The sequence below is a fragment of the Trypanosoma melophagium genome, assembly GCF_022059095.1.
Source record: "Trypanosoma melophagium isolate St. Kilda chromosome Unknown ctg1segment2, whole genome shotgun sequence".
NCBI classification, from domain to species: domain Eukaryota; phylum Euglenozoa; class Kinetoplastea; order Trypanosomatida; family Trypanosomatidae; genus Trypanosoma; species Trypanosoma melophagium.
This window is the reverse complement of record NW_027125134.1, coordinates 1-16,810: the sequence shown is the minus strand read 5'-3', so window position 1 is coordinate 16,810 and position 16,810 is coordinate 1. Positions and strand designations below refer to the sequence as shown.

Here is a 16,810-nt window from a genome sequence, read left to right as displayed (position 1 = left end):
TTTGTGTTTCGTTTCCCCCCTCTTTCACCGAATCAAAGGTTCAGTATACGGGGAGAAAAAAAAGACGAAAGAGTATAGACCGTAGAAAAAAAAAAGATGGATCGCCATCATGTGAGTCTTCTTCATAATTCTGATGCTTCCCAGCTGCAATCAACGCGAGGAGGAGGAGGTGCCGGTGGTGGTGCTGGTGGACAAGAAGAACAGTACCCGGTTGAGCCTGCACATTCCCAACTTTTGGGGAGTACTACTGGTCTGGCACAGGCCTCAGTGGCACATGATTCCATCAATTCATATCCGAAAGGTAGTGCTCGTCGTTTCTCTAATACGCAGCGGGAATTTATGAGCAGTGGAGTGCAACAAACGGGGATGTCATGTACTAGTGGAGGATCAGTTTCTACAGGATTACATCGACGGCGCTCTATGCGAGGTAAGAGTACCTCTACGAATGCCACGAGGCCCACTGCAAACAGACAAAACATGTATGTTCTTCATCTTGAAGGTGACTCTGGGGGTATCGAGATACAGGCGGCAAGTTCTCGTCTTCAAAGTGCAGTGAAGATTCGAGAAAAATATAAGACTGTAGACAAGGGTCAACAAGAAGGAATAGAGCGACTAGTACTACCGGTTCTGTTGTCTTATGAAACAGGTCTTTTTCAGTTTAATGATCAGCGTACACGCATTGTTCCATGGGAACAGTTCTACGATGATGTTACAGAATTATATACCACCCTACAGCATCCCATTTGTTCCCGTGCCTGTTCCCATCGACTACAAGTACTGGAAGAAAAGTATAACTTGTATAAACTATGTAATAATGAGTATGAAAACTCTGATCGCTACCGCCGTGGGGGTGGCGTATTCGCTGATTGCACAAAGGTTGACAATAGTGTTTACCTTGATTCCATTATGAACGCCCAGCAGTTAGTGGAATACATGCGAGAGACACTTGAACAGGATGAAAAAGAAGTGGTACGTTTTGTAGGAGAAAAAAAGGAACCACAGACACTAAAGTTAATGTGCGAACAACTTGACTTTCTTGATCCTACCAATATCTCCGTTGATACTCTTGGTTTATTACCACCTAACGAGAAACGATTGTATCGCTACGATATTCTTGACCCAGAGTTGAACCGTGCCGGTCGCAACAGTGCAGAGTTGTTGCGTCTCTTTCTCACACCAGACACGCTAAATAAAGGACGATACTTTGCAGATGCTGTGCGGCCTATATTAGCTCAAAATGACTCACGGCAACGAAATATTGAGGCAACTGAGAGTATCATCGAAATTGGTGGGATAACCCGAGACGATTGGGAGAAAAAGGCACAGTGGATCCATGAAAATGGACTGGCAGAGCAAATAAACAATCGATGGCTTGTTGCGATACCACGACGTATGATTCGCAAGGAAACAACAAAAGATACTTTTGAACACCACCAACAACATCTTGAAAATCTCTTTTTGCCACTTTTTATGGCCACATTGGCGCCAGAAGATCAGAAGAACAGACAACTGGCATCTTTTCTTGATTGTATCGGTGGTTTTTTGATTGTATCTGATGAGGAAGAACGAGGTAATGACTTTCAACGAAAGCCAAGACGACCAGCAGAGGTTCCATGGTCAGAAAATGTTTGTGATCTCTATTTTGCTTATAATATCTGGGCCAATTTATGCTCTCTGAATGCATTTCGACGGCGCAAAGGCCTAAACACACTCCAGTTGCGTGCTGTTGCTGGGGGCCGTAGTAGTCAGTTAGATGTACTTGTATATTCATATCTTCTTTGTGATGGTGTTGCAAATGGTATAATGCTTGAAAATAATCCCGTATTACAGTACCTCTACGGCATTCACCGAATTGGTATGATGATGTCTCCTCTTAGTAACAATGGAATGGGTTTGCCTTATATGCAAAATCCCTTCCCGGTTTTTTTCCGACGAGGACTTAATGTTTCACTTTGTACTGATAGACCTGTACTTTTTCATCACTCTAGAGAACCTATTATCGAAGAGTATGGAACAGCAAGTAAGTTATATCATTTATCAGGTACAGACGTCTGCGAAATTGCGTTAAACTCTGTGACAATGTCATCTTTTCCATATGATACGAAAGTTGAATGGCTTGGTGAGGGATTTATGCAAGAGGGTATAAAAGGAAATTTATTTGAATTTACCAAGGTACCAACACCTCGTCTAGAGCTTAGACAAGAAATGTGGCAAACAGAGTTGCAGGTTATAAATGAAGCGGCAAAACAGCAAATAAATACTGATGAGGATGGTTGCTTTATGGCATCTCCAGCTGTTCTTCCTAGTGGTGGTGATTACAATAATAACGTTGGTATATCACCAACAGTTACAGTTGTACCATCTTCTCAGTTTCCTTATGTTGTGCAAGACCCTCATATTGATTTCCCACGGGTTGTATTTGTTGGACCCTTTGACCGTGATCCTTCGTACACAACTGTGGCGCAGTTACTACACCGAGCACTAGATCTTCGTTCGCAGTATGTTCGTCAACAACGCGCAGGTGAGGCCGGTGCTGGTAAGGAAATGTAAAATACACATGAGATTGAGAAAGCGTTTCGCCGAGATGAGGCATTTGATGAAGATGAGTGGATGTTTAAAACTGTTGAAGGTATTCTTGTACCGCATGAGGTGCATCAAATTCCTAGACTTCCAAAAGAAATGTTTCACTATGATGATTTCCGCATTCACGTACAGGAGTTACGTTTGATTATGGAAAATATACATGTACGCAATTTCGCAGCACGAAGATTGGATTTATTAGAACATAAATTCCTACTTCACCTTGCTCTTAATCGTAGTCTTGAAGCAGGTACTACAGCAGAGAAAGCTTCACAAAATCGTGACTTTTATCAGGCGACAAAGGTAGATAATAATGTTCGCATGGAAAGTGGCATGACAGCACGACAACTTTTAAACTTTATTGTCTCCAAAGCGAATAACAGTGGTGATGATATTGTTGCACATCAAGAAGGAAAGGAGCCGCAAACACTTCGACAACTGTTACATGAACTGAATATATCTCCAAACACTCTTACAGTTGATGATCTTAATGTGCAAGTTGACGCAACACTAGGAGTGGCAAGTGCGCAGTATCTACCAGAGGGTCGTGATGAGTTACTTACTCTGTTACTTAAAACAGATAATCAAATGAAAGGACGCTACTTTGCTGAACTTACAAAACTTACCTTTGAAAACTTTAAACACGATCGTTTTACTTTCACAGAAAATCGATTACCAATATATGGTGCAAATGATATGGAATGGAGTCTACTTTCAGATTGGTTTGACACTCATGGTATGGCATCTGTACACAATAAGTGGATGGTACAAGTTCCACGTATTTACTCTTATCTACGTAAGCGTGGTAATGTGCATAGCTTTGCTGAATACCTTGAAAACGTCTTTAAACCGCTTTGGGCTGTATCTCTACATCCAAGCAAAGACCCCAGACTTTTCCATTTTATCAGTCACATATCCGGCTTTGATTGTGTCGAAGATGAACACCGTCCTGACATTCCACTCCATTTGGCAACAAAAGCCCCGCATGAGTGGACCTCTGAGGAGGAACCACCATATAACTATTACATGTACCATATGTGGGCAAACATTTATTCCCTTAATGAGTTCCGAAGGCGACGTAACTTTTCAACTTTTACATTTCGACCAAGTTGTGGTGAGGCAGGCTCAGTTGATCATCTCATTGGTGGATTTCTTCTTGCCAATGCTATTAACTATGGCGTCACGCTTGCAGATGATGTAGCATTACAGTATCTATTCTACCTTGCACGAATTGGAGTGGCAGTGTCTCCATTGAGCAATAATACTAAAGTCCTTGGTTATCTTGACAACCCGTTTCCTCACTTCTTTCGCCGTGGTCTAATGGTCTCACTGAGTACTGATAGTCCTCTCATGTTTCACCACACTCAGGAACCACTCCTTGAGGAGTACTCTATTGCATCTAAAGTGTGGAAATTAGGACCAAATGATATGTGTGAAATTGCACGTAATAGCGTACTACTATCCGGATTTGATGCTGCCTTCAAGCGAGAACGCCTTGGAGATCTTTTCTTTCTTTCAAGTAGCCGAAGCAATGATGCATCCCGCACACACCTTTCTGATATTCGTGTTGCGTACCGATTTGATACCTACCACACTGAAATCGCACTGTTAGAACATATATCAGGTTTTAAATTCCCCAAGGCGCTTCTTACTCTTAGTGAAGAGAGTACGCGAGAGGCAGACTTTCTTGAGGCAATAAAGAAGAAGAAAGAAGCACCAATGGGAGGTATCATCGATTTAAAACCGGAGGAAGCAGATATTGGAATGCTTCAGAATAACCGTACACGCATGCAACAACGTTTAGAAGCGCTTAACAATACCCTGGTAGAATTACAACGACAGAATAAACAGTTGACAGAGAAACTTGCAGATGAGCATGCACGAGATCAACAAGCTCAACAGCTACGTCGCCGTAGTATGGAGCAAAGATGGGAGCAGCTACAATATGCAGATGAAAACACATCGGGAATAGAACCTGGAAATGAAGGATACTCTGGAATTGCACTTGATCCTTCCATGGTGTCGGTTTTGGCGGGTGGTGGTGTTGTAATAAAAGGAAGAGAGGAGTTGTGTGACAGTGAGACAAGTCACTCTGCTGTACAGCAGCAGCAACAACAACAACAACAACAACAACAGTTCTTTAAGCAACAGGATAATTATTACCTCGGTCAATCCATGTCTATGGCATTCAATGCCATGAATGTTATGAGAACACCAACACCCAATACCAATAGTAATAGTCCTGGTACTGCCAATAATATTGATTTTTCCACCAGCCCTTCCAGTATTAGTGCCACTGCAGCAGCACTGGTTACAATGTCAGAAAATCTATGGAGTAAATCCTCTGGTAATTCTAGCACAGAGAAAGGATTGACTCAAGGAAGTGGGAACGAATCTGTACTGCCACCAATTATTACTAGTTCGTTGCGCATGACCCACCGTGGTGCGGCGTTAGACAAACCTCATTCTATGCCTGGACGAAAACCAACTCCAACACCGCCACCACCACGACGCAAATCAAGGGAGTCCATATTACGACCGCCTTCACCCACATCTTCAGCCGCACTTTAGCAAATACTACCAAAGGGAGGAAGTAGAAGAGTTATAGGCATAACTGGCCTCTGGGAAACCAAAGCAAGAGTTTTAGATTTCCAATAGTAGTACGTTGCAGTGGTGCTCATTTATTTACTTATTTCTTTTTTTTTCTTTATATCCGTTTGATTATCTGTCAACCCTTTTTTCTTTTTCTTTTTTTTTTTGTTTACTCTTTTTGCACTTTCTGGGCGTACATGTAATTAATACGTCGACTATCATGATGGAAATCTTGCCTGATGTACATAGCTGTCGAAGAACACACGCCAAACTATGTGGAACACCTGCCCACACATCCCTCAAGGTGCCTGAAGACCCTTGTCTTCTTGTTCTGGTGCGCCAATTACCTGTTATTGTTTTTTTTTTCTTTGTTGTTCTTGTTGTTTCTTCCTCTTATCCTCCTTCAGTGTGGAGACTGGAGGTGATGGTTATTTGTGTTAAAATTTCCTTTCTTCATTCTTCCATTCGATGATGATGGGATCTCTTCTCTCCTTCTACTAAAGTTAGTGACAGGGCACATATTACAGGAACAAAAAGGAAAAAATACACACACTGTAGCTAGAAGCCGCATTACGACCGCCAATAAGAGGAATATATTCAGGTGCAAGAGTATCGACCGAAAGGTAAAATAAGAAGAACAAGAACAAAAACCCGAAAAATACCTGTTGTAGCGGGCGACGGTAAGAGAGAAGCCCACGACGGCGATTGAATAGACACAAACACATGCAGCGTAGTACTGCACTGTTGGGCCTACCGACGGTGCGTACTGTGGCGGCCACTGGTTGGCGCTACCACAAACACGGTCGGCCGGAAAAGGTGTTGCAGTACGAGCGATTCCGCATTCCGTTTGACCGCAACGGACCGCAGGTGGTTGTGAAGATGCTCGCAGCGCCAGTGCACCGACACGACCGCAACGTCATTGCCGGTCACCACACCCCACGAGAATCATCCCCATACACATGTGCAACTGCATGTGCCTCCACATTTGCATCTACACAACCACAACTGCCACGTGTTGCCGGAGTTGAGGGTGTTGGAGTTGTGGAGGATGTTGGCCGTGGCGCTACAGTGGCGCTGCGAGAAGGCGATCTTGTGTGGATTAATAACCCCGCCGTCGGCACGTGGGCGACACACATCGTAACGGATGCAGAGAACCTTGACGTTGTACCAAATCGTGCAGACGTGGATGTGGAATATCTTGCCTCCCTCTCGCTCTTTCACACCGCATATCACTTAACGAACAGCTTTGTGAACCTACAGCCGAATGATGTTGTACTGCAGACAGGAGCATCATCATCTGTGGCACAGATTTGTCAAGGTTACATTCGCGCACGCGGCGCAAAACTCTTCCAGACTATGCAGTTAGGGCGTACAGAGCACGCTCATTTGGTAGCCTTTTACAAACTACGTGGGGCATTTGCCGTTGTGCCGTATAATTATGTGCGCACAAACTATATGCGTCGTCTGCTCTCTGATGTACCACCACCAAAACTACTTTTAAACCATACATGTGGTTTCTACGCGTCTAGTCTTTTGAATTTACTAGGCGACAATGGTGTATGTGTTACTTATGGTAGCACAAGTGGGAAACCAATGCAAATTGCTAACATGGATGTAATAGCCCGTGGTATTCAGTTTAAAGGATTTTTCCTGCCAAACTGGATTCGCCGTCATACGCGTGAGGCCCGAATGCGGGTTCACCAAAATGTAATAGAGAGCATGACCATTTCACAAGGACATGGTATATTCCGCGCCCAACGTTTCAAGATGGATGGTGACAGTCCGTTTGCTTTTAGCAACGCTTGGGACGCACCGCTATGTAGCCGCAAACCAATTTTACGCATGGTTGGTGAATACGGCGAGTGGCGTCGTCCGCGCTCTGATCAGGCGGCATGGAATATTGGTCGTGCTGTCTGGGATGACTTGTTGCAGCAAATGTGGGAGAGTGCTGGTACAACGGAAAATCCACAGTCGATGAAGTATTATACACCATTCAACGATATCTATTCTTCATTCCATGACGCGAAGCAGACAAAAGAGATGGGTCATCGTGACGTTTTCTTTCGTAGACCCAATGCTCCGCGTCACAACGCTGCAGAGAAGGCGCAAACGCATTACTGAGGTAGAGTATCACAAAAAGAGGAATAATAGGAAAAGAGAAGTAGGGGAAAGGGAGGGTTTCGGGGGAGTGGTATTTTTTATTAGCAATACTTTTTTTTTACGGAGGGAATCGGAAAGAAGTGGAGTGTACAGTGTGATCTGGAAGAATTAGCGAGAGTGGTCATGACAACATCTGAGGAGGCGTATGAAGGAGTTAAAAAGAAAAAGAAAGGGAAGAATAAGAAGTGAAACAACAACAAAAAGAAAATGAGAAGGGCTGTGGATGAAGAAGTGTGTCCATTAGCTTGCCAAGTTCAACTGTACTAAAAGTGTAGCAAGTGGAAGGTTAGAGTTATTAAGATGCCTTGTTGTGAGACCTGGTTTTTTTTTTTCGTTGGTTATGAGTATATGTGGAAGATGTGTTTAGTGTACAAAAAAATTTTTTTATACTTTCTTTTCTTCTTTTTGTTATTTCTAATAATTCCTTCTTAATTCTTTAATGGGCGGCAGGTGGTGGCATATAACGGTGATATCAGGTGGAGAAAAATATTTGTAAACTAGGGGGAAATGCATACTCTCCTTTGTACCACCTGTGTACGTCCCATTACTCGGAAATCCACCATTACCTCGGTGTCAGGACAGATTTGGTGTTGCTTCTGGAATCCTCAACACACGGCAAGACGATTTCAGGCTAGTGATCAGTTTCACCGCTATTTGCACAATCCGCATATTGTACAGCCAGATGGTGTAGACCCTCTTCCCCGTACCAAGGGTGACCAGCAGCAGTGGCTTAACACGGAACAATGGGATGGTTACAGTGATACATATTTGCAGCGACACATGCAGTACCCTCCAACCAATGAACACCCTAATGTTAAGCTAAACTCTAGCCATCACCTCCTTTATAACTGCTTACAGAGTTGCTACAGGTACTATGGAGTGCTTGCTGATGAACTACAGGCGCTTCATGAGGATCCGCTTCACCCACGGTTTCATGAAAAGATGGCCTACATAAGGAAAGAAAGTGAAAAGATTGCCGAAGAATTAGACCGTGTATATGCTGGCTTACATCCTACCGTGAAATCCATTTATGACGCCTATTTGGTCCGCCGGTACTATCAGTTGAAGGATTGGATTAAGCACGTAGAGCAGAAACGATACAACCTCTTATGTAGGCTATCTCCCGAGTACATTAGAGAGACAGAACGTGCTCGAGGGGTATCCGCACACTTTTTGTATCGCCTTCAACAACTTGAAAAAGCTTTCACAAATAACCCAACGTTAGGACTGCTTGCTGATGAAGGGGATGGGCGGTACACACATGACGAAATAGTAATGCTGCGACAAAAGGCAACGTACTTCCGCAAAATGCATCAACTTGGGGCTAATCAACAAGATGCCGATGTGCACACGTACTAGTCAACGGCATAAACTCAGGGAGAAGAAGAAAGAAGGAAAAGGGGTTACGTCAGAGGAATATATATATAGTGATACTGTTAATACAACCACTCAATAAATGTCTTTGTGCGCTCTGGAATCATTATTTTCTTTATTATTATTATTATTATTATTATTATTATTATTATTATTATTATTATTATTATTATTATTATTATTATTATTTTGCATACTTCTTTTTTTTTTCCTGTACTACCACCGCTAACCGTTAATGAAAAGTAGAGAACGTCAAGATGAGTGTTCCTAGGCGTGTGGTTAAACTCGCACAGTTTTCAGGTAATTACCTGAACGCAATGTGGACACGAAGGTTCATTCTTGGCTCCTTGCTACAACGCTATGATCCCACACAGGATGATAAAACTTTAGTTTCTTCATCTTCTCCAAAGGCTCATGATAGTGCTGCGTTAGACAAGGAGCTATTGCGTCTTCAGCGCACACTTGCTGAGGTGTGGTCACTACCTGTTCAACCCCTCGATTCTGTGAGTGAAGCACGTATTTTCCGTCTTCTTGCGCGTTATGCGACTGGGGAAGGTGCACTCGCTACAGAAGCACTGAGTGAGTTAAACGGGGTCCTATCTTGTATTCGTGGAGCTCCACAACACGTAGAAGATCCACGACACATGGAACGTCTTTTGCAGGCGTTGCAGTATGTCAAACCGGGTGATAATTTGCGACGTGCGGCATTTGCTGGTGAGCTTCATTACCCGCCAAGTGCACTGTCGTACATGCATGCTCATCTAAGCGAGGATGTGCAACAGGATGGGGGAGATCCATTTGATTGCATACGAGAACATGCGGATGGTCCGGCGTACGCCATTGACTCCGCCACAACATCAGAAGTGGATGACGCAATTGGTGTGCACACGGACCCGTCAACCGGTGAGGAGTACTTTGTGGTGTATGTCTCAGATGCTACAGTATATTGTCCATTTGACTCTCCGCTGGAACAGGTGACGGCGCGGTTGCTGACCACAACAACATATCTCCCTGAAGGTGTTTTTTTTATGCTGCCGAAGCCAATTGTGGAAGCGGCAACACTACGTGAAGATCGTCCATGCCGCACATTCAACATTCGCTTCCAAATTGATGAGGCAACGGGTGATGTGAAGAACTACAGTGTAGGTGTTGGTTGGTTGCGACAGCTTCGCCGCATCACATATGACGCCGTCCAGTCGCTCTACGACGGCGACACAGATAAACATACAGAATCAACAACATCACTACCTCCATGGATGACAGTATTAGATAAACATGCTTTGCAACGTATTTTTAATGTGGCACAGCGGCGTTTTGAGGCGCGACAGTCACGCGCCCGCGAGCGATTCATTGATGCGAATCTCCCAGAGCCGCTTATCAAAGTCTCGGGAACGCGTGTTCTCTCAGTGGAGGACCAAATCATCGCCACCAAAGATGCTCGACTAGCAGTGGCAGAGATGATGATAGCTGCCAACGAGGTGTGTTCACGTGTTGCGCAGGCAAATCATCTCCCAATTCCGTACCGTGGCACACGACAACTTTCAATGGACCACCAGGTGGCGCAATCCTACACAGAACCACAGGGTGTTACCAAGGTGGCCTCTCTCGATCCCCAGTATGTATACTTTGCTGAGGCAATGCAGCATGCGGTTCGTAAACTGAGCGCCGTCACACGAGCAGTTTACTTTCATACACCAATTCACCACGCTGGACTTGATACATATAATTATACCCATAGTACAAGTCCCCTACGACGTTATGCGGACATGTTGGTACATCATCAACTAAAGGTGTGGCTGTGGCGTGATTCTAGGCGTAGTGGACGTGCCCCATCTTTGCCTTCTAGAAAAAAAAACTCATTAGCAATGATTGAACAGCCAATCGCAGAACATACTATAGCCACTTTGTGTTCAATGATAAGTAGTAAGCAGGAACAGTCAAGCCTCTTGCAAGACAGCAGTCAGCGGTACTGGTTGCTGCGATACATTGAGCAGAATATCCTTACGAAGAATCGTGCACATCGCTTTATTTCTTTGGTCGGGGATACACGCGGGGTGGAGAGTGCCCCAGAATACACTCGTTTTTTGCCTTCTTTTCATTGCAACGGAAGAAGTGAAAATAGGGAATGCCATAGATATATTGATAATGGTATTTTAGTGGATTGTCTTACTCCATCGACTGTACCCTTGGCTGGTAGGTGGCAGCAACGACGTCATGAATACCGATATGTCTCTGATATTTATATTCCTGAATTACAATTTGTGCATGTAGTTCTGCACAGTTTGCCAGAAGTTGTAATTGGGGCAGTTGTGGAATGCGAAGTAATTGAAGTTTGCCCAACACAGGGCCGACTTATACTGAGAGTTGTGAAGGTGTGGGGAGGCGGGGATGAGCGTCGGTTTGAGCCGCTTTGGAAGAAGGCAATATTACCATCACTTGATTCGTGATGAAAAATGGGGTATATGACAGCGGGAAGATGAAATGTTGCATAAATGTCACTGGTAAGCTGTGCTATTCATCACTTTGTACGTTAATCTTTTTTTTTCTTTGTTTCGTTAGTTTCCTTCTATTGTCTCTCCGATATGATGATGATAATGAGGATTATTATTATTATTATTATTATTATTATTATTATTAATCAGAACTCTGGTTTTTTTTCTCTCTTTTTCATTGGGGAAGGGGCGGGTATGGGCTCCCTGTTCAGTAGTCTTTGGGAATTTTTTAGTCCCACACGGCCGTACAAACTTCTGATTCTTGGGCTCAATAATGCAGGTAAAACATCTATACTTTATCAGCTCCAACTTGGTCACGCCATCAGCACACAGCCAACACTTGGGGGTAATACAGAGCAACTAATCATTACACATGGCTCAAACGGTAATACAATACAGGTAAATTGCTGGGACCTTGGCGGTCAAGAGCAGCTAAGGGACTCATGGCGTCTCTACTACGATCATACTGATGCAGTAATATTTGTTGTAGACGCCGCCGATCCTCTACGCCTTCCAACAGCAGGAAAGGTGCTACGTGGACTTCTAAATGACGAGCCCCAGCTACGACAGGCGATCTTACTAGTTCTGGCAAACAAGCAAGATTTACAGGTAGCGGCAACACCTGCAGAGAAAATAAAAGCGTTAAATTTGGGTGCAGTAAAAGATCGTACGTGGACATCGATGGGATGCAGCGCTTCCACTGGGGAGTCCCTCCGGGAAGCAATGGCTTGGGTCGCGCAAAAGGTGACGGAACAAGAAAGCACCGCAACTGTTTAAAGTAAAGAAAATAGCAAACACAAGTATAACACTAACATCTGCTTGCTTTCTGAGAACTAAGATATCCAATTTATAACAGAGGCAAAAAAAGAGATAAGGTTTCCCTGCCTACCTAGTTCCCATACAACGAACAAAATGCAATTTTCATATTTTTCCTGATCTGTTTGTTTCAGAAGGCTGAGATTGGATGCGTCTGAAAGTATCATCAGTATCAATTCATAAAATGATGAATACATGTTCGAACCCACAAACTATCAAAACACATTTGATTCTACAAAAAGAGAAAAAGCCATTGGTAATAAATACGGCGCACAATGGAACAAAGAAAAAAAAACCACTAACGTTTCTTAGCGCTATTAATCATATGGTGGGGTTGCTGTCTGCCATTAACAAGATCATCCGAACAAGTCTGCGTGACGAGGCAGTGGCCTTTAGTCTTTCTGTGAGCCCCAACGCCGCCCAGAGCCTCGCCTCTGATAGTAGTGGTCGTGTCAGCCGGATGTGGGCGAGCAAACACTCGGATGAGCCCATGACAGAATCGTGCAGCAGCGGCCACCGTGCCACACGTCACCCGAAGTTGTTTATGGATGGAGGGTCGCTGTTGGTGTGGCTGGCGGAGGAGCACGGTGAATTCAGATCAGACATGCTGCATAATCCTTCTGTGTGGACCTTCGGTCGACTTTTGGGCTTCCTGGGGAAGAGGCGCTTCATGGAACAGCTGTGGGATTTCTGCCTGTCTAGTTACTGTGTGGTGCCCAGGTGCATCCTCACTGCTGGTGCTGACGACATCGTTCCTCAACACCACCGTGAGGGGTGGGAGCGTATCTGCCGGCAGTACACCGCCCCTGTGGCTGTGATGGGACCGCTTACGAGCACTGTGTCGGATCTTTCTGCATTTGGAGGGGATGCCTGTACACGTTTTTTCGCTGCAGGGGCACCGCATGACGGTCCTCGCAATCCGGTATTCTTCCGAAAAGGCGGGTCGCCGGCGGCATCGGTGCTCTCGATCAATTCCCTCACACATGAACCAGACGAGCCGCACTCGTGGGCGGGAGCTCAGAGCATGGGTGGCGAGGCGACAGCAACGCACAGCAACTTGGAGGTGTGCAACAGTGGCACCTTCAGTCGTCCCGGTGTGCGCTGCGTGATGATGAAGGCGCGGCGCTCCATCACCGCAGGAGAGGAATTGCGCTACGATGGCGCCTTCGTGCCGTAAGGGAGGGGGTGGCGTTTGAGAGTATATGCGCACGGACGCCACAGTTGAGTTGGGTCTCGTGGACCAGCGGAGGTTCAGGGAAAATGGGATTCGGGACACTCGGTTTCTTATGTGGTATTAGAGGTGCAAGATGCCTACAATATGTATATATGTATATATTATATGTGTGAAAAAAAAAAAGAATTAATACTGGTTTCTTTGGTGTGTGCTACTGCGGGAAGGGCGGTTGGGGAATCTAGCATTTCCAGAGGTAGTGTAGAGGTGTGTGGTGGGTTCTTGATGTTTGCTTGCTGTGTGTGTTTTTGTGTTTCCCTTTTGTTTTTTGTTTTTTGCTTTGTTTTTATGTTGCTTTTGGACCGTGTTTTCTTGCTTCCTTTGCCCCTCTAGGGTGGGGTACAACAGAAGCGGCCTTCTGATTACTGCATGTTTGATAAGTAAAATTCGTTCTTCCTCTCAACTCGCATATCCTCTTTCCCCTATTGACATGTACTTATCCTTGGCGGTTCAAGGCTACGTGTGTATGAGTGGGGTTGTGATAGCCACGCTCTGTTCAACGGGGAGGGTATTGTAGGATGGATGGGTACGCATGTTTCCACCTTTTTCAGCCTATGTGAACATGTTTTTTCTTTTCCTCATGTCGTATTGTGTGTCACCAAGTGTTAGAAGTTATGCTCAACTCGGGAGGTAATTGTGAGAGGCAGCCTTCAAATCTTGTGATGAATCGGCAACGTCGGGGCCGTTTGGGATTCCTTCTCTTCACTGGTGGGATGATGCTTTTTCTTTCTTTGTGCTCACGCCTTTATTTTCTGCTGGAGACGCAAGAGGAGAGCACACACAGGGAAGTTCGCACAGCGGGGGTGAGTGGGGTGGAGGAGAAGTTTGTGTTTCCTTTCGGTGAGGAGCCCGACATGCAGCCATGGGTCGAGTCGATTCTCAACGCGGTTGCACACAATAACTCTCCGACCGCTGTATACGGCTGCGGTTGGTACATGGCCCCCACCGGGGAAACGATGCGATTGGTGCCAGCATGTTCAGTGGGGGACGACGACGCCAAACCACGCTGTTCGAGCGAAGAATTGTCCACTGGCAGCATGACGGTTAATGGAGGGGCCACCCGAGCGCAATGTGTGATGCGAGGTCGCCCACCCAAATGCTATACTGAAAACATCATCATGCAGAGAGGAGAATTTTTCACTTTTGCAGGTGGGAATTTGGGTATACCAGAAACACTCTTTTTGTCGGATGGGACAGCTGAGGGGGTTATGAGGTACCACCACTACTATGGGAATTCAGTGCGGGAGGTTGCATCTGCTGCTGACCGTGGCCCCTCCATTCTGAGCCATTGCAAGTATGTTGTAAATACACCTGTGGTGTTTTTGTACCGTGTGAGTGGGCACAACACGTTTCATCTATGGGCAAATAATCTTGGCCCGTTCTTCTCGACCCTCCATGATGACTTTGGATTAGAGACTGCAACGAAAGGATTGGGGGGATTATTTCGTGGTAAGAGGCCGGTAATTATTACAGTTGATGATAAACCGCACCAGGGCCCCAAAGCACCCCTGTTGTTGGATGAATTGTTAAGTTACTTCACAGATTTCCCAGTATTAAACGCCTCGGAGTTCACTGAGCCGACGTGCTTCACTCAGGCAATTCTTGGAATCGGCGCAAATCAGTTTAGCCAGTCTGAACTTCGACAGTGGATGATACCACGCGTCGCGATGCGACACCGCCTTCTGCAGTTACTCTCAGTGAGAAATGGTGAGGACACCAGTTCCACCACAGCCCCTACAGTCGACATCAAATCACTGCGGTGCTTGGTATCGCTCGATGATGCACAATTGCCCACTGTTGCTATAGAGTGGATGGCTTGGAAACTTCGGCATTGGCAGAAGCTGCCGTACAGGCCAAGGGTCGTGTACCTGAGTCGGAACCACCCTAACATCACTCGTGGACGGAAGGTGGTGAATGAAGCAGACGTCCTTCCCGCCCTTGAGTTAGTGGTGCTTGCCATGACGGGAAGAAAGCTCCAGCGTGTGTTTCTGGAGGAAATGGCTTACGTGGATCAAATCATGATGATGTCCGAGACAAACATTCTTATTGCTCCCCATGGTGGTGGCATTGCCAACTGTGTGTGGATGCCGCCGGGCTCCGTGGTTGTGGAGTTTGTCTCTCCGGCTGGAGAAGATTTGCTGAACATGTATCACCGACAGTGCAGAGACGCCGCTGGTAGAGCTGCCCTACCAATCGAGCACATTCCGTTTCTGGCTAAGCAGGATCCCGCGGAGCGCCAGCCTGGTTATGCGAAGGCGCACCCATCATGGGTTGGAAACAAGAAGCTATTTAGCAATATTTGGCTACCGAAGGATAAACTTCTGAAACACGTTGTGAAAGCAATTACTTTATATAATCAGTTGGTGGAAAACGCGAAAAGTAATGGGTGACCGCACGTGTGCAGCAGCAGAGGAAGTTGGGGTAGTAGAGTGTGCCACTCTGTTGCTGATCCAAGGCATCTGTTGTGGTCTGGAACTGGAACTATCTTAACTCAGCTTCCTATTTTGTGTCACCTCTTTTTATTGTTTTTGCAACATTTGGAATTGGGCATTGAATTCTTTGTCACAGAGTTTTGTTTTTCTGAATTTAATTATGTACTTTCTACTGGCTATTATATGGTTTACCATTCTATTTTTCCGTGTGTGTGTGTGTGTGCTTCATGCGAAGAGTCGAGGAAAAGGTACTTTTTGGACGCCAACACTGCGGACGTATTGATGGCCGGTAGGCTTCCGCGTCTGGGGAGTCCGGCGCCGCTGCTGCAGTGTGCGTCTTTTCCCGCTCACTGCCGCGGGTCTGTGGGTGACGACTATTGGAGATACGACAGCGGCGACGGCAGGCCTGCAGGAGGACGTCTCATCGTCTCGCCGCCCCTGCACGTTGATGGGGCAGGTGGTGAGTGGTGTTCTGAGGTGCGAGCGTCGCCAGTACACCGTGCACTTTCATGGTCCCATAAAACGGCGGATGGTATGACGTGTGGGGCTGAGAACCTTTGTGCAACCAATGGGACACTCTCGCCGATTGCAGCTGCTGGAATGGTTGATGCCTCCTCTGCTGCTTCTTTTCGTCAAGCTGACTTGGCCGCATGTGATAGGGGGGAAGTGAGTGAAGGAAAGGAGAAGCTCTCTTCCACTGGTAGGAGCTCTGTGGTACTTTGCGCCGAAGAGGACGAAGCTCTGGTGCGGGTGTCGTCCCATCGTGTCGATTGCAGCAGTGGCAGTCCCCATGAAGGAAATAATGGCGAGAGAACGTGGACCACATTCCACCCGTCCTCTACTGCTCAGCGGAACAACTCACAACCGGTGGTAACTGTTTCTGCGCTGTTGGAAATGATGAGTGCGATGCAGCATTCCATTCAGCTGCTCGGCGATGAGGTGAGGGAATTAAGACTCGCCTTTGAGACTGTAAAGACAAAATTTGAGAATGGTGGTAGTGAACACCCTGCACCGCATGACACCACGAAACCATTAGGAGGGGCAGCTGCAGCAGTGCAGGAAGAATACAACCGCGTACATCACACAGCATTTAGGCCTCCCTCCGGTTCCCCTCGTTCTTCTCGTGACTCATA

The 16,810-nt window shown here is 45.9% G+C and overlaps 8 protein-coding genes across 8 annotated transcripts; all 8 read left to right on the top strand.

Moving 5' to 3' along the window:
* Nucleotides 1–96: 96 nt before the first annotated feature.
* Nucleotides 97–5,151, top strand: LSM04_003553 (Adenosine/AMP deaminase domain; the record flags this gene model as incomplete). Its single annotated transcript, XM_067338527.1, has 2 exons — nt 97–2,536; nt 2,585–5,151. 2 exons carry the CDS (start codon nt 97–99, stop codon nt 5,149–5,151), a joined length of 5,007 nt encoding a protein of 1,668 aa, XP_067194878.1.
* Nucleotides 5,152–5,895: 744 nt separating this feature from the next.
* Nucleotides 5,896–7,293, top strand: LSM04_008895 (uncharacterized protein; the record flags this gene model as incomplete). The annotated part of the gene is made up of 1 exon (XM_067338526.1): nt 5,896–7,293. One exon carries the CDS (start codon nt 5,896–5,898, stop codon nt 7,291–7,293), a length of 1,398 nt encoding a protein of 465 aa, XP_067194904.1.
* Nucleotides 7,294–7,839: 546 nt separating this feature from the next.
* On the top strand, nt 7,840–8,691 carry LSM04_000313 (uncharacterized protein; the record flags this gene model as incomplete). The annotated part of the gene is made up of 1 exon (XM_067338525.1): nt 7,840–8,691. The coding sequence occupies one exon, from the start codon at nt 7,840–7,842 to the stop codon at nt 8,689–8,691; it is 852 nt and encodes a 283-aa protein (XP_067194871.1).
* A 272-nt stretch (nt 8,692–8,963) lies between these two features.
* On the top strand, nt 8,964–11,153 carry LSM04_005966 (Ribonuclease II/R; the record flags this gene model as incomplete). Its single annotated transcript, XM_067338524.1, has 1 exon — nt 8,964–11,153. The coding sequence occupies one exon, from the start codon at nt 8,964–8,966 to the stop codon at nt 11,151–11,153; it is 2,190 nt and encodes a 729-aa protein (XP_067194888.1).
* Nucleotides 11,154–11,393: 240 nt separating this feature from the next.
* Nucleotides 11,394–11,975, top strand: LSM04_003843 (Small GTPase superfamily; the record flags this gene model as incomplete). The annotated part of the gene is made up of 1 exon (XM_067338521.1): nt 11,394–11,975. The coding sequence occupies one exon, from the start codon at nt 11,394–11,396 to the stop codon at nt 11,973–11,975; it is 582 nt and encodes a 193-aa protein (XP_067194879.1).
* Nucleotides 11,976–12,339: 364 nt separating this feature from the next.
* On the top strand, nt 12,340–13,191 carry LSM04_000098 (uncharacterized protein; the record flags this gene model as incomplete). Its single annotated transcript, XM_067338520.1, has 1 exon — nt 12,340–13,191. The coding sequence occupies one exon, from the start codon at nt 12,340–12,342 to the stop codon at nt 13,189–13,191; it is 852 nt and encodes a 283-aa protein (XP_067194868.1).
* Nucleotides 13,192–13,859: 668 nt separating this feature from the next.
* Nucleotides 13,860–15,635, top strand: LSM04_004685 (Glycosyltransferase 61; the record flags this gene model as incomplete). The annotated part of the gene is made up of 1 exon (XM_067338519.1): nt 13,860–15,635. One exon carries the CDS (start codon nt 13,860–13,862, stop codon nt 15,633–15,635), a length of 1,776 nt encoding a protein of 591 aa, XP_067194885.1.
* Nucleotides 15,636–15,959: 324 nt separating this feature from the next.
* On the top strand, nt 15,960–16,810 carry LSM04_009155 (uncharacterized protein; the record flags this gene model as incomplete). The annotated part of the gene is made up of 1 exon (XM_067338518.1): nt 15,960–16,810. A coding segment is annotated over one exon (851 nt), but the record flags the coding sequence as incomplete, so codon positions are not given.